Below are 14,084 nucleotides of genomic sequence, written 5' to 3' on the forward strand. Positions count from 1 at the left end.
GAAGAAGTTTTCCTTGCTTTCAATGAGAACGATCAGATAAATATGACCAGAGCAGTTATTGAATTGGTAAACCAAATTCTTCTCCAACATCTGTCCATAGGAGTCCTTTAATGCTTGCACAGAAGCCAGTTTCTTCAGCTACCAGAGAGGAAGAATCCTGGGCTACCTTGCTGTCATCCAAAGACAGACAAAATGAGGTAACACTGAGGTCCCTCACACCTGCCTGGGCAGCAGGTGTGATCTAATCTTTTTATGAAATGAAAGGTTTTCTATGGAAACCTAATCCTTTTCACAAACTCTCATAGAACTTCGGAAATTCTTCAGAATAGTCTTCAGCCTTGTATTTCCAATGTATATAATTAAACCTTATCTGGACTGAATTCCTTCAGTTGGCACTTTCTAGTGACTTTCAGGCATACATGTCTGAGAACAGCAGAGTAAGAGTCCCAAGGCTTCAAGCTTTCACTAGTACAGTGGGGTGATCCACCTTGAAAACTGTCATAGCATATATCTGTTCTCCTAAATTGAGGGCTGGATCTTAAGTAAATACTACCTTAGTTTATCTGTCTTTCATTTGCTGCTTGAATCTGACAGCACAGAAATGTGATATTGAAATGTTACCTTTTGGGAATAGTCCGTGTAAGGGTTATGTGGGGTTTTTGAGGTTGCTGTTGCTGGGGCTTTTGGGGGGATGGCACTTATTCTGTATGTGTTTTTAAAACAGAAAAAATATTAAAGGTAGAATTATTTTCCTTTGCTAATTAAAAACAAAAATATGACTAGAGCTATGCCTGGTAGACTCACAGAGCAACCATGTTTAAAGCTTTACTACCTGAATCACTAAGGACTTGAGTCAGAAAATCATCTCTCTTCAAAAAAATTTAACGTTTAATTTTAGGCATGAATTTGCTTCCCATAAAAAACACCAAAGCCTAGAAGGGCAAAATTAAGTAGTTTAAATGCTTTCCTGAGTGAGACTCTATTTAGATATTCAGTATTGTATTTAAAATTTCTGCTATTCCATCAGATTCAATACTGGATAAAATTCACCTCAGTGTAAACTGTTCTGCACAAAATAGTACAAACCAAACAAGGGCAACTCAAGTCTCTTGCTAAAATTTAAATGTGGTTTAACCAAGGATTTCCCTGGACTAAATAGGAGTTGGATTTGATCTTTCTTTCAGGATCAGAAATCAGTCTGGGAACTACCAGAATGTGATATAGAGGTGAAAAAATCATAAGTGTTCTTTGATAGTGCAGACCATCACAGTCTATCAGGTGATCTGTTAAGACTGTGACATGCACCTTTGTGCTTTCCTTTCCTATTTCTCTTCTGTTTTCCTTCCGTTTCATGCCTTACTCACCTGGGCTGTATTTATTGCTGTTGTTAAGTTCCTCCTAATAATCTTTTCTGACATATAAATACACAGGAGGTAAAAGGTGGAACATGAAAATAGATGCTCTCAAACATAAAAAAACCGTTGGTGATAGATTGCAGGCAGATGTTATCCGACTGTTCTTTATATCATATTTAGTGCCTCAACCTGCAGCAACCTCAACAACTATTTAGTAAGTAACCCCTCTGCCTCTCCCCTTCCCTCTCCCCTTCCCTCTCCCCTTCCCTCTCCCCTTCCCTCTCCCCTTCCCTCTCCCCTTCCCTCTCCCCTTCCCTCTCCCCATCTATCCTTTTCCTGGGTGCCTTGGGGGTATGGAGCAGTTATTCTGTTATGGAGCAACATTCTTTTTGTAGTAAAAGCAGCTGTGAAGCAACTAAATTTTTTTTTTTTTTAGACCTAAGCATCCACTTAGATGTGTCAATTATTCCAGGGCTCATACATCTTTGGTGAGTGGAAATATCTGAGTAACTTAAGTTGCTATGCTACATATTTCTGAAAGAGCCTGCATTACTGAAACCTGCTGATTTGAAGACAGTCTCAGACTAGCTGTCATGTGAGTGTGCTAACTCTTTACATAAAGACAGATTTTACTGGCTGGCAGGTAGTTTACTGTGTATTTATCCACAAATTGTCCTTTTTTTTTTTTTTTTTTTTTTTTCCTTTAATTAAGGTAGAACTAGAAGCCATTTCTGAAAAGGTGACCTAATCAGCCAACCTGATGGGGAGAAGGGGAATATGTGTGGGAGAAGGAGGAAGATGGCAATAATTTGACCTGGGTTTCTGTGCTGCCGGAAGCAGCTACACTCCTGTTACGATTTCAGCTGAGCAGTACTGTGTGGTACATCATTTTCATCGTTTGCTGGTCAAGAGGCAGGAGGGGAGGAAAATGGGGGGGGCATTCATTTGCACAGCTACTCAAAACGCTTTGTGCTGAGGTATAGATGATGCAGAGGACATGGGTTGCTGTTCCATACAGCTATGTTTATTTAGTTAATTGAGTTGTCATGACAACTACTTCATCTAAACTGCTACAGTGTATAGGTTGTCACTGGCACCTGACTACTCTAAGCAAACCATGATGCTTTCTAACAAAATTGGTACACTGTTCAGTCTGTTGCAACTAGTGTTAAAGAATGCAGTTTTAATGGTAAAAAAACAGCCAAGGACTTACTCCTTTATAGTTATGTCACCAAAGTTTAATTTTAGTGACTGTCAGGACAACTTGTATAAGTATGGTTTGTAGGATCAAACCAAGCTCACCCAGAAGGTTGCTGAAGAATGCCATTATACTCCCAGGGAAGCTAAGGGAACAGTGAGAGTGAGATAAACCCTCATACAAGAAGTTTTTGGATATCTGTTGTGACAAGAATGGAAGCTTGACAACCAGTCCAGAAGCATATTTCCTGCATACGTAGGGCTGGGATACGCAAAATGCAATGTGAACTGTTATGTAAAATAAACTAAATTAATTCTCCCAGCACAGACGCTTGCCATGTTAATTTGGGGTGCATCTCTTTGGTCTTTGCAAACAAAGTATCAGACCTGACATGAAAGTGACTTCCCATTGCGACTCTTACAGTGCTCGCCCAGGTATGTTCCAGCTCCTCCTTCATTCCATTCTGGGCTGGAAGCTCTCTCCTGCCTCATCCAGAAGAGCTGGCATTTCATCTTGTAACCCACAAAATATAAAACAATATAGAATTGCTCTGAACCTAGAAGATAAGCCAATAATGAATCTCAAGAGATTGATGGTGCTTAAATGAGCCTCTGAGTATATAATATAGATGATTGACTGCTCAGTGTTAAATACACTCTAACCTGAAGAAAAGATAGAACAGTTTAAATTTGAGCCAAGGAATAAAATACTATCATTTTTCACGTTAAATGAATATTGTTTCATTTAGAGGGGGCTAAGATTCATTGTGATAATGTTTTTCACTGAACACAGTGGAAACGTGAATATCCCTGTCCTGGCATAATCTAGCAGATACTCACAGCTTAAGTGGCATTCCTTGGCACAACTGGCAGTTGAGTCACCTTTGCTGTGCCACTTCGCTTCAGAGCCAAACAAAAGGAGCATCCCCATAACCACGTGTTTTTGCATGCTTTCTAGCTCCTGGCTCTAAGTGACCATACGGTGACAATGGGCAGTTATGGGGATGCTCCTTTTGTTCGGCTCGGAAGCAAAGTGGCGCAAGCTAATGAAGTGATTTTCAGTTTAGAAAATCCTTGCCTTTGGGAGTGCACTGTGCTGAGGCTCTCCCCTCACATCTGAAATAGCAGTATTAGATGATGGAAAAGTGTCTGGAGGTAGAGAAACAGTCGCAGCATGAGTCACAGTCCTTGCTGAAGGGTGCTCTACCACCGTTACAGCTCGCTGCTTCCTCCCTCCCTCAGCTACAAGGAAAGAGGTGGGAAAACAGTTCACAGCAGAAATCCCATACCTTTGCTTGTCCTCAGCTTGGCCTAATAAAACATAGATATTTTAGGGAAGAGGTTCAGGGTACCACATGGGTAATGAAAAGGTCTGGGAAAGAGATCACTGGGTGAAGAAAAATTTGAAACTATTCTTCTAAGTTCTTGCAGTAAGGACATATATTTTAATGTGATTGATACTCTGGGACATTTTAAGCCACAGCAATTCCCTGTTGCATTTCACAGGGTGGCCACATAAACAGTTGGGCCAAAACACCTGAGGAGAAAACACCTTGCAGTAGGTTGTGGGCATGAGCAGCAAGAAGCTGAGAGAGAGGTAAGTAGGAATATTCTGAATTCATGAATTGCAGCTTGATTTATAAAGGCTGGGTTAGTTTCTGACAGCTAATCTTCCACAACTCTTTGTGAACTAATATGTGCCCTTTTCCTGCCCAGCTGTGAGGTAAAATGTGTTAGGCTAATTGAAAAAGACATTTACCTCACAAATAGCGTGGTCTGTGGATGTGCAAAATCCATTACAGCAGCTCAGACGATAGGAAGTAACTCAGCAAGGCATCACATGTGTCACAGGCATAAATCAATAAGCAGAGGACTGCAAGTTACAGCTTAGGGGTGGTTTTAAGCTCTGCCACTGACCAGCTGCATATGCATGTTGTATAGGTTGTGATGCAGAGGTCATAAAGGCACTGGACTGGGTATTGCAAGGTCTACTCCACAAGGACTTCCTTCTTGGAAGGCACTGTTCGAAGGAGAGGGCAATGATAAAGGGGAGTTGCTATGAGGATATATCATTAAGCTTATCCTGTAATTCTGTTTCAGCTATGTCAAGGAGAAAATGTGTTAAGGATAAGGATGTGCTGTTATTAGGCTGGACTAACCCTCTCAGAATGGCCTATCCTTGATAAAGGAATCTCCCATTCTCCTGGCAGAGAAATCCAGCTCCTGGCTGAGATACTTGAGCAGAAAAATAGGACCCTGGCAGGAATCTATTCCTTCTGGGGGCCATTCTGTCTCCCATGCAGCAATACTGTATGACAGGCCTAACGCATTACCGTTTTTGATGTTGAGAGATCTTTAACGGGGAAGCGATGACATAGGCATGCCAATTTCCTCCTATTTTTATTACGGAAATAATCTCTTGCCTTTTAGCTTCAGTTGTTTGGTGCTGATGTTGCTCATTAGCTGTGTGGTTATGATCGCTGTGACTTTTTGTCAGAATCTTTGCTAAATTCTTAGAAGTCCCTCCCCAGATTGGACAGTCTCTTCTCATTTCTTGGCTCTATCTTTTTTTTTTATCTGAGGAGGTTTTCTGGTCATGAAATTCACTGTTGCCTGGACATTCAGGAAGCCTACTGGCAGGTGCTCTGTTCAGTTGTTTCTATATAACTTTTGAAGCTTTCTGCAGAGGTCAGCCATAACTCACATTTCTCTGATGCACTGTGAAGCTGGATATCACTAAAGAAAGTATTGTTCTGCACCCCTGGTTGGCTTCACCTGTAGTACCGCAGACAGCTGAACTTCCATTCTGCTGTTTAAAAGATTTCTTGCCTGTCTTACAGGAATGTTTTATTTGGATAGGAGCTACATTTTCAAAAGTAACTCATGAACCTTTTCTGAACAACTTCACATGGATTTCTATTTTGATGTGTTTGCTTCCCACAAATGATATCTGAGTCTTTAGGTTAGCTGTGTCTGTAGGGCAGTGCCTTCTCTCTTAATGCCTTCACGTTCCCACCCATACTGCTCGCTGGGAACATAGCAAGTTCAATTCCTCCCCTGCCTCCACCTCCATTGCCTTGTGAAAACTCATATAACAAGACAAAAATCCTACAATACTGACTTTTTTGGAGAACTGTTTATCTTTTCTGAACGTAGCTAATAATAACCTATAGGTTCTTGCTCCCCTTTTAACCTGATTAACACAGCTGTGGCTCTATGTTTTCTGAACTGCAGAAATTAAACCCTTCAGTTAGACTTGAAAGTAGTCCAGGCCTCTTCTACTAAGGAGGTGACTCCAGGGTTACTAGAGGTCTGGCCTATTATTAGACAAACGCCTTTCCTCTTGGTCTTCTGGGACTATACATGTCTGACAATCCCATTGATTTTAAGGACTCTGAGGAAACTTGGACAACATTCAACAGAAGTAATTCAGATGCCCCAGTTTAACCAAGGTAGTATTGGCATTTGGATCTGATTTAGCAACACAGTTTCCCTTTTGCTCTACCTTAGGTTCCAGATACTACTCAGCATCTCCACATTTAAAGATGGATGCTGGCTAGTTGCCTACCATTAAAGGATATTGCTTGGCTCAGGGCTAAAATATTGAGCAGAAAAGTTTGTTTATTATTCTTATGCAATAAAAAGGAAGAGCTTTTCTATTTGGATAGTTCAAAGTACTCGGACACATGCTAGGAAATTTCAGTTTCCTTCGTTCTGATTTCATTCTCCAAGTTAGCACTTACTTTTTTTTTTTTTTTTTTAAACTGTAGCTGTAGACTGCACTTTGAATTACATTGTTTTAAAGAGTAAGGCAAATGCCAGCTTTCATATGGTCTACCTTACATTGTGATTTCATAAAGACAGAGTGACTCTTTGGCTGCATTCCAAACTCTTGCCTGAAACAGTTTCCAATTCTAATTTAAATCAGCTGATGTATCTACCAGCAAGTCTTGAGATGAACAAATATCTCAAACTGAGAGGGAACCAAACTGTGTGCTCAGGAAGTACTGATGGCCTTTTCATTTTACCTTGACAGAAAAAGATCTATCAGGAGCGCCTAAATTTTCTTGCAGTGTTTTTAGATTGGACAAAAGATCAGGCAAAAGACAGAAATTTCAGAAATGCATAGTGATTACAGTCATGCAGTGTAATTAGGTCATGGTAGTAAGGAGCCCCCACTCTGATTCCTTAGCTTGAGCTTCAAAGTCTAGTGTCCATTGTGGCCAAGTTCTCCTAAAATTCACCTTCGAATATGTCCTCCTAATACTTACTGCTGATAGTTCAGAAGTTACCAAAATTGGAATCTATCTTCACAATTTCTAGAAAGAGGAAAAAATAGATGCTTATCTTATGCTTTTATTTCAAGATATGTTGTCTATCTGGAGTCTACAACAACGTTCGTCCTTGCTAGTCTCTCACCGTATAGATTTTATATCAGTGAAAAGTGTGAGAAACCTGTATGGGCTCTGGACTCCTGATTCATTTTATTTTCTAAATGCACTTATAGACTGTGGAGTCTATCAAACAAGATCAGATTCCTCAAAAGATCGAAGCACTAAAAAATTATTTGTCTTGGTGGCGATTATGAAGCTTTGCTATGCAAGGTTAGCATTCATCTTGACTCTAGAAATTACCTTTGTCTAACACTTAGCTGATTAATACAGAAAAGCATATTGGTAATTAAGCCAATACTTCTCCAAAACCCTAAGAAACAAAGTGAATGGCAGAGTTAGTCCTCTTCTGTGGTAAACATTCGTGTCAGCAAACTGGCTCCATTCCAGACTAGAATACCCGTTTTCTGCTTTGAAATACAGCTACAGATGCAATAAATAAGTCATAAAACTTGAGCACAGTTCTAGCAGTATTATAAATATTGGGTACAGTGCAGTTATCAATACCATAAGCTTACCAAAAGTGCTGCACTAGTATGCTTAACTGTAGTTTAAGGGCCCACTTCTCTAGGTAGGAAAGGAGATAAGATTTTTCAGGCCTGGTTCATGCCTTTCTAATTTACCGGTTTCTCTGTTAAAATTACTATAAAAAGAAGCTATTTTGTGTGATGTGGTAGACATCTGTCTGTGTGGCTGTAAACCTTACCTGCAGGCTCATATGCTGTCATTCAGTGAAAACCTTTGTTTCTCCCAGCCCAGGTGAGAGCTAAACCTAGCAGCTTTGAAATGAACAGCTCCATCAGCATGTTAAAAGTGCTCAGAGTAAACCAGTCTCCTAATAAGATGGGATTTATGGAGGCTTTTTTGTTTGTTTTTTATCTCCTGATGGACTGTGGAAAAGAATACAGTGGCATGCTCAATTGGTCTATTAAGATCAATGACCCTTGCCTGAGTTATAAAGTGGCAACTAGCTACAGAACTCAGCAAAAGAAACCATTTAAGGGTTGCATGAATCATGATAAAATACACCAAAGGAAGCACAATTATTCTCAAAAGCATCCTGTTCCTCCTCTCAAAAGGCCCCTCACAGAAGGCGAAGTTAGAGTGGTACCGAAAGCTGCATGAAAGCTGCATCAAGAGCGCGCCGGGAAAGGAGGAGAGGCCTTTGTGTTGTAAACCTTATGGAAATTCTGTGCTATGCCAGAGCACTAACAAGAGCTGTAAATTAGTATAATGCCTTCAAGTTTAAGCTCAAGCTGGATGCTTCAGTTGCTTCCAGAGCACCAAACCTCATGTTCCATGCTCTTGGACTTTAACTTTGGAAATAGGCAAAACAGCTGAACTCAGCTCAGTAAACCTAAAAGCTCAGATCTGTGTTTTGAGCAGATTCAGAGGCATATAGATATATATACACATATATATATTTAATAAAGAAAAAAACATGGGCCACAAAAAGGTAAAACAGCCTGGTGATTTGTAGAAGGTAAGTTTGAGCAAAAATACAATGCATTGTTAGACATAATCAGTCTGTAAGACAACATTCACAGACACATGCTGCTGATGATACTGTGATATAGTTACCTAACAAGTGGATATCCTTCTCAAACTTATTTTCTTCATTGACTGAATTCTTCTGTACACTTAAGCTCTCTTGTAAAGTTCAGAGACATTATTTTTTTACAAGCTTCTTCTAACAAGTTATTGTGGCTCCATAATTACTGAGACCAAATTGACTCAAAATGCCAAGCAGGATTATTCTTTCTCAATGCCTGGAGTCGCACGGTCGCACATAAAGCATCTCCAGACATCTAAGGCTACAGTAATTTCAACTGGAGACTTGACTTGTGTCAATAATTTTTACTATTCCTTTAGATTACCTTAAAGAACAAGGTAGGAAAAATGTTACAAATCCTTTTGGAATTCAAGAAGCGTATTATAATATTCTAAAAAATTCTAAGGGTATTTAGCACTTGTACAGTACTATAAGTGAATTTTAAATGTGTGTTACCACTCTTTATTTCTATGAGGTAAACGTGATTCATCTCAGCTTTATAAACAGGGAAACAAGTCATAAAGAGTTGAAATGATGGAGTCAGGACAATATACCAAGTCTGCTCACGTTTTCAGGATGCTCTTCCAAAATGACTTTTTAAGCCATGACATTACTAATGTACCCTTCTCTGGTAAATTTGCTCATTGTGATTTACTATGTCTGTAATTGTTTCCCAGTGTGACACCCTTTTTCTCTTCATTTCTCAGAGCTGAATCCTAAAAGGAAACATACAGCTTCAACTCAACTATCAAAAATAGTACAATAGTGTTTTTTTCAGTGTACAAAATACTCTATGCTTTCAGAAAACACAACAGAAGCATTAGAATGTACAGAATCAGCAAAGATATTGAGCAGTACTTTCTTATTACACAATGTATTCAGTTTGCCCCCAAAAATGGACAGTGGGGTTCTAAAAATGAATATATAAAAGCAGTTTAATTAAAAAGGGTTGTTTTGGTCTGTCCATGTCTGCTTACAACTATCAACACCATGACTTAAAGATTTCATAATCTATTTAAAAGTTGTCTTAAATATTTCCTGAACAACAATAATGTGATCTGTTCATTTAATTTCTATTGTACCCACCACTGAATTATCTGAGCACAATTTATGTATAAGACAAGCGATAAAATAATGAAGAAATGCAATAACTGAGCAGTGGACAGAGTAAGTCATTTTGGCCTTGCCAAATCCTGTGTGAATGCTTTGATTTCTTTTCCTCTTTAATTTAAAACGCAGCACATTTTCATTACTGCTGATGATTCTGGGGAGCTTTAAACTGCTTCTCTCTACTGCAGGGAAATGTACAGTTCTTTTCAGTGACTATAAACAGAGAATTGCTTCATTGCTTCTATGATTCATACACAGCCCTACCAACAAGAAAAAGCCCCCAGCAAAGACAAAATAAAACAATTATCTCAATGTGAATTAATCTTAGGAAGTAGAGGTCTCCTTTGGTTTAAAGAACAAAACAAAATAAATCTAGCATCCTATAGTCTTAGAGCTTCCTTCCTTGGAAAATTTCTCTCTGTTAATACATTCTACATACAGATACGGGGGGAAAAAGTCAATAAAACCATCTTCTCATTGATAATAGATTCATTATGGACTATAGATTATAATAACAGCCAAAGTAGGTATTCTGAACATGCACTCAAAACATAATACATCATATGCATCTTCTTTCAAGCAATAAGGGTGTTATATAGCACACAAAGATGTAGGGAGAAGACAGAATAAGACTGAAAAGTTAAGGGAGTTCTGAGGATTTTTCTGTCCCTGCACTACATAGAATTTCTTAACAGTAGACTGTAAAGAAAATAATGTTTTGGAACACAGCACATTTTAAAAAATGCCATGTTTATACATTAAAGTGGCCAGAATAAATTTCAATATGATTTTAGTATTTTTTATAACTATTGGGAAACTGCATCACTTAGCTTAAATATTTTTTAAAAATTCATATGCTTTGAGAGAAAATGTGATTTGATTTATGCCCCTGAGAAAACAACTGAGGTAAAAAATACAGTATTATCCATTCTAACCAAGGATTTGGTTTTGTCATCCATGTATCACTTCTTTTGAGCAAAGTGACTAGCCATCATTCGGGGTCCTAGATCTCGTTCCTGCGAAGAAGGGAAACTGATACAATGACTTCAGGTATTTCTTGAATGCAAACCTCTTCCAAAAAAATGGACACAAGCTACAGGATCAATATCTGATGATGGCTCTTTTACACAAAGTTTCAGGTTTTTTTTAATCTCCACACAGAATCAAGCCTTATATTTAACTCATTACTTTAATGGTTGACTGCCCTTTCACGCGGTCCACGTTTCCAGTAACAATGCCTATTGCTTCAGCTGCCTTACTCCAAAGGTACGGTAATACACATTTGGATTTAGTCTGAATGGCTGCTTCCCCTCACCAGTTTCAAAGATGTTTTTCCCAACCTTCAGAACAATGTTTGTGATGAAGACTGGTTTGTCCCTGATATAGTCACACAGATTTCAATAGGTTCTTTTGCTGAATAAAGGTTTATGCTCTGAAAATAACATCTGACTCTGAACAAGAATTGGTTGACTGCAACCACCAACATTTATCCAACTGTTTTATTTTCTGTGTCTTTCTAGATTAGGGTTTTAAAAAATCACTGCTGCAAAGAAGGGCTGCTGAATAGGTATCACCAATTTGACCAGCAGATAAGGATGGTGATTAAGGAACTCCTAAATACCTTTTGTTCAGATTCTGACAACATGCTCATGAATATGCTAACTCCTTAACTACACTCATCAAATCAAGTCCTACATTTTCACTTTGAAGGTCTAATCCACCAGCCACTGAAGTCAATGGAAATCCACCATTACAATTCAGTAGGTTTTGTTTAAGTCTTAAGTGATATAATGGCCATCCCGTAGCCTACTTCTAGAGTGGTAAAATTTATAGTCAATTGGCAGAATAAATCTTGGTTGTACATCTTAGTGTAACCTTCTGTACTGTATCATCTAATATTCTTAAAGAAGTGGTTATAAATTAAATCAAAATAATGGAATCAGGATTATGCAAAAATATCTGTTACCTCAGTTACCACAATTGATGTGGGCAAACACTGGTTCTGGCTATCGGAAGCAAAATATTATGATTCCATGAAATGGCCATCCTTCAGTCATTTTGACTTGCAAACAATATATGGTTAAATCACTTAAGATAAATTACCTTTGGTTCAGGACCAAAGAGGAATAGAGATAGATTTAAATCATTATTAATAGGGTCAGTCAGGAAACTCCCAAGTCATCAATATAAACCAGGACTACAGTAGCAGACAAACAACAGGAAATAAAGGCAGTTTCAAGGTCCAGGTTCACTTCTTTTGGATGTTTCAGACCACTGGAGTGATGCAAGTGAGCTGCCCCACAGCCTCTTCATTATTCTGGATGTCATTTAGTTGACATATTCTATCTGCTTTACTTTCTTCAGTCATTCTGCACTTTACCATTCATTTGAGTTAGAACAGTAATAAGATGCCAACCGAGTAAATCATTCAGAATCAAATTCATGTTATTCTTTATTCAGCTGCTGCTTGCCTGGTCATGCATTCAAATGGCCAGATCTAAAGTGACAGAACTTTGTATTCCCTTTCACAGCACTGAATTAGCCAAGTATAGCTAACACAGGGAAGAGAATATTCACGGTTGTACCAAGGGAGCAAGGGTAGCAGAAACACTCCCTGACCTTTAAAATGGTTACATGCCTCCACAAGCTGCTATCAAATGAAGCGGATGGCATCATTTTAATACATCACACAGAAGATTCTCGATAGTCTTAATGAGCTATTTTTGAATCTTTGCCTGAAACGCATCTTAAGGACAACATTTGAGGGATTTAAGGCATCCCACTTCACTTTTGATGAAATCCGTTTGAATTTCTTGAGATAATGAAGCTACCGAGGTTTCCCTGTGGCTAGTACTTGTTCTCATTTGCTCCTAATGTGTATTTGTTTACTGCTACCTTTCTAACAGGCTTAGATATCAATTTTTCTTTCAGAAATATTTTGTCTGCAAACTTTTTAAAGACTAGACAGAAAACTCTGAAGCGTTACATACTGAGAATAAGTACGAAGAATCTGAAAAGTCTATCCAGCCCGCCAGTATCTCATGTTTTTCATTAATGTGGAGGAAATATTTTACCCCATTACTCATTACAGTTATGATTAAGACATTTCCAGTTCTTGCTGCCTCTAAATACAATATGCTGAATACAAAATCCAATATGGAATAAATGCATATTGTGAAATTAAGAAATATGAATGAACTTTGACTGCAACAACTTCACAGTCCAGAGATGGTGGTACTAATCCCCATTACGAGTCACAAAAGTCGTGAAATTTCTCAGAAAGAATTCAGTTGTTGCAGGGAGGTAGACAGAAGAGCTGTGTCCATAAAGAGATTCATGAGAATGCTGGCTATACACACAGCACGCTGCACTGAATTTTAAAACCCTATAAATACATGCATAGTTTTAGGTGTGTAAATAGCGGACTTGCTCAGGCCTAAGGACCAGCCACAAAATGATGTAGGCATCTAATACAGAACTTTAGACAAAATTTAGCCACCTACAAAACCACAAGTAATGATCTTCTAAATCCATGTTCAGCTGTCTCCTAACGCTGGAGGCACCCAACCTCATTAATGCAGGACTAAGTGGTTTGGACTAAGTTGTTTGATGCCTGAGGCTCGTCATGGCCTGGAAACGAGGCAGGTCCCTCCTGTGATTCTCTGCAAAGCTCAAGGTAGTAGGTGTCCTTACAGCACATCCAAAACTTCCATTAAAGGGAGTAAGTTCCCCACAAAATCCAACCCACCACCTGTAGCCCAGCAGATAGCATCAATCACCAATTAGACACCCATTGTATAAAGGCTTAAATATTCATTACAGCACAGTGTCAAACTTGGGTGTCTTGCTGGTGTGGGTGTGTCAGTCAGTCAGTCAGTCAGTCATGAGGCTGCTGCCATCCGTATGTTCTTTCTGCTGCAAAGAACATTAACTTAGCCCAAAGAACAGCTTAAGGACACGGAATTGGTCAAGAACAACTCTGCGTGCCCAGGGCTTTGGTGACTGGGGCACAGGCCTGAAGGCAAAGGAGCTTTCAGTGGGGAGAGATGTGAATTTAAGGCTCAGGCACCCTAGGTGGAGATTTAAACTGTGACGGGGCAGGGTGGGGAGAAGGGTGTTGGAGCAAGGCCGGTCTGACCAGATGGAGCTCCCGGGCTTTACGGCAAGGCAGGCAGAGGAGTGCCTGGCCCGTGAATACCCGTGACCCTCAACACCAGAACCGGTTGGCCTGGCTGTTTCTTTCCAGGGTGTTAATGTAGGAGCGGATCAACTTTGGCTGTTCCCACGTTAAAAAGCCGTGAGCAGATGACAGGCCACCTAGAAGCACCTGGGTCCTGCCTCAGCAGAAGAAAACTTACAGCTGGATGAAGGGAGGCTCCATCTCTCACCGCCCTGCCACCTCATCACACAGCGGCCTTGGTCGTCCGCCGCTCCTCTGGGACGGCGTGCTCCAGGCTTACGCATCAAGGTTTGGGGTAA

General features: G+C 39.5%; 1 protein-coding gene across 1 annotated transcript in view; it reads left to right on the top strand.

Moving 5' to 3' along the window:
- Positions 1-13,954: 13,954 nt before the first annotated feature.
- The window catches only part of VAT1L (vesicle amine transport 1 like), a 59,885-nt gene continuing 59,755 nt past the window's right edge, over positions 13,955-14,084 (top strand). The window contains exon 1 of the mRNA XM_064519728.1: positions 13,955-14,073. Within this exon, the coding sequence (XP_064375798.1) occupies positions 13,970-14,073 (104 nt within the window). The 5' untranslated portion in view covers positions 13,955-13,969. The remainder of the gene's footprint in view (positions 14,074-14,084) is intronic.

The sequence above is a fragment of the Dromaius novaehollandiae genome, chromosome 13 (genome assembly GCF_036370855.1).
Source record: "Dromaius novaehollandiae isolate bDroNov1 chromosome 13, bDroNov1.hap1, whole genome shotgun sequence".
Lineage (NCBI taxonomy): Eukaryota > Metazoa > Chordata > Aves > Casuariiformes > Dromaiidae > Dromaius > Dromaius novaehollandiae.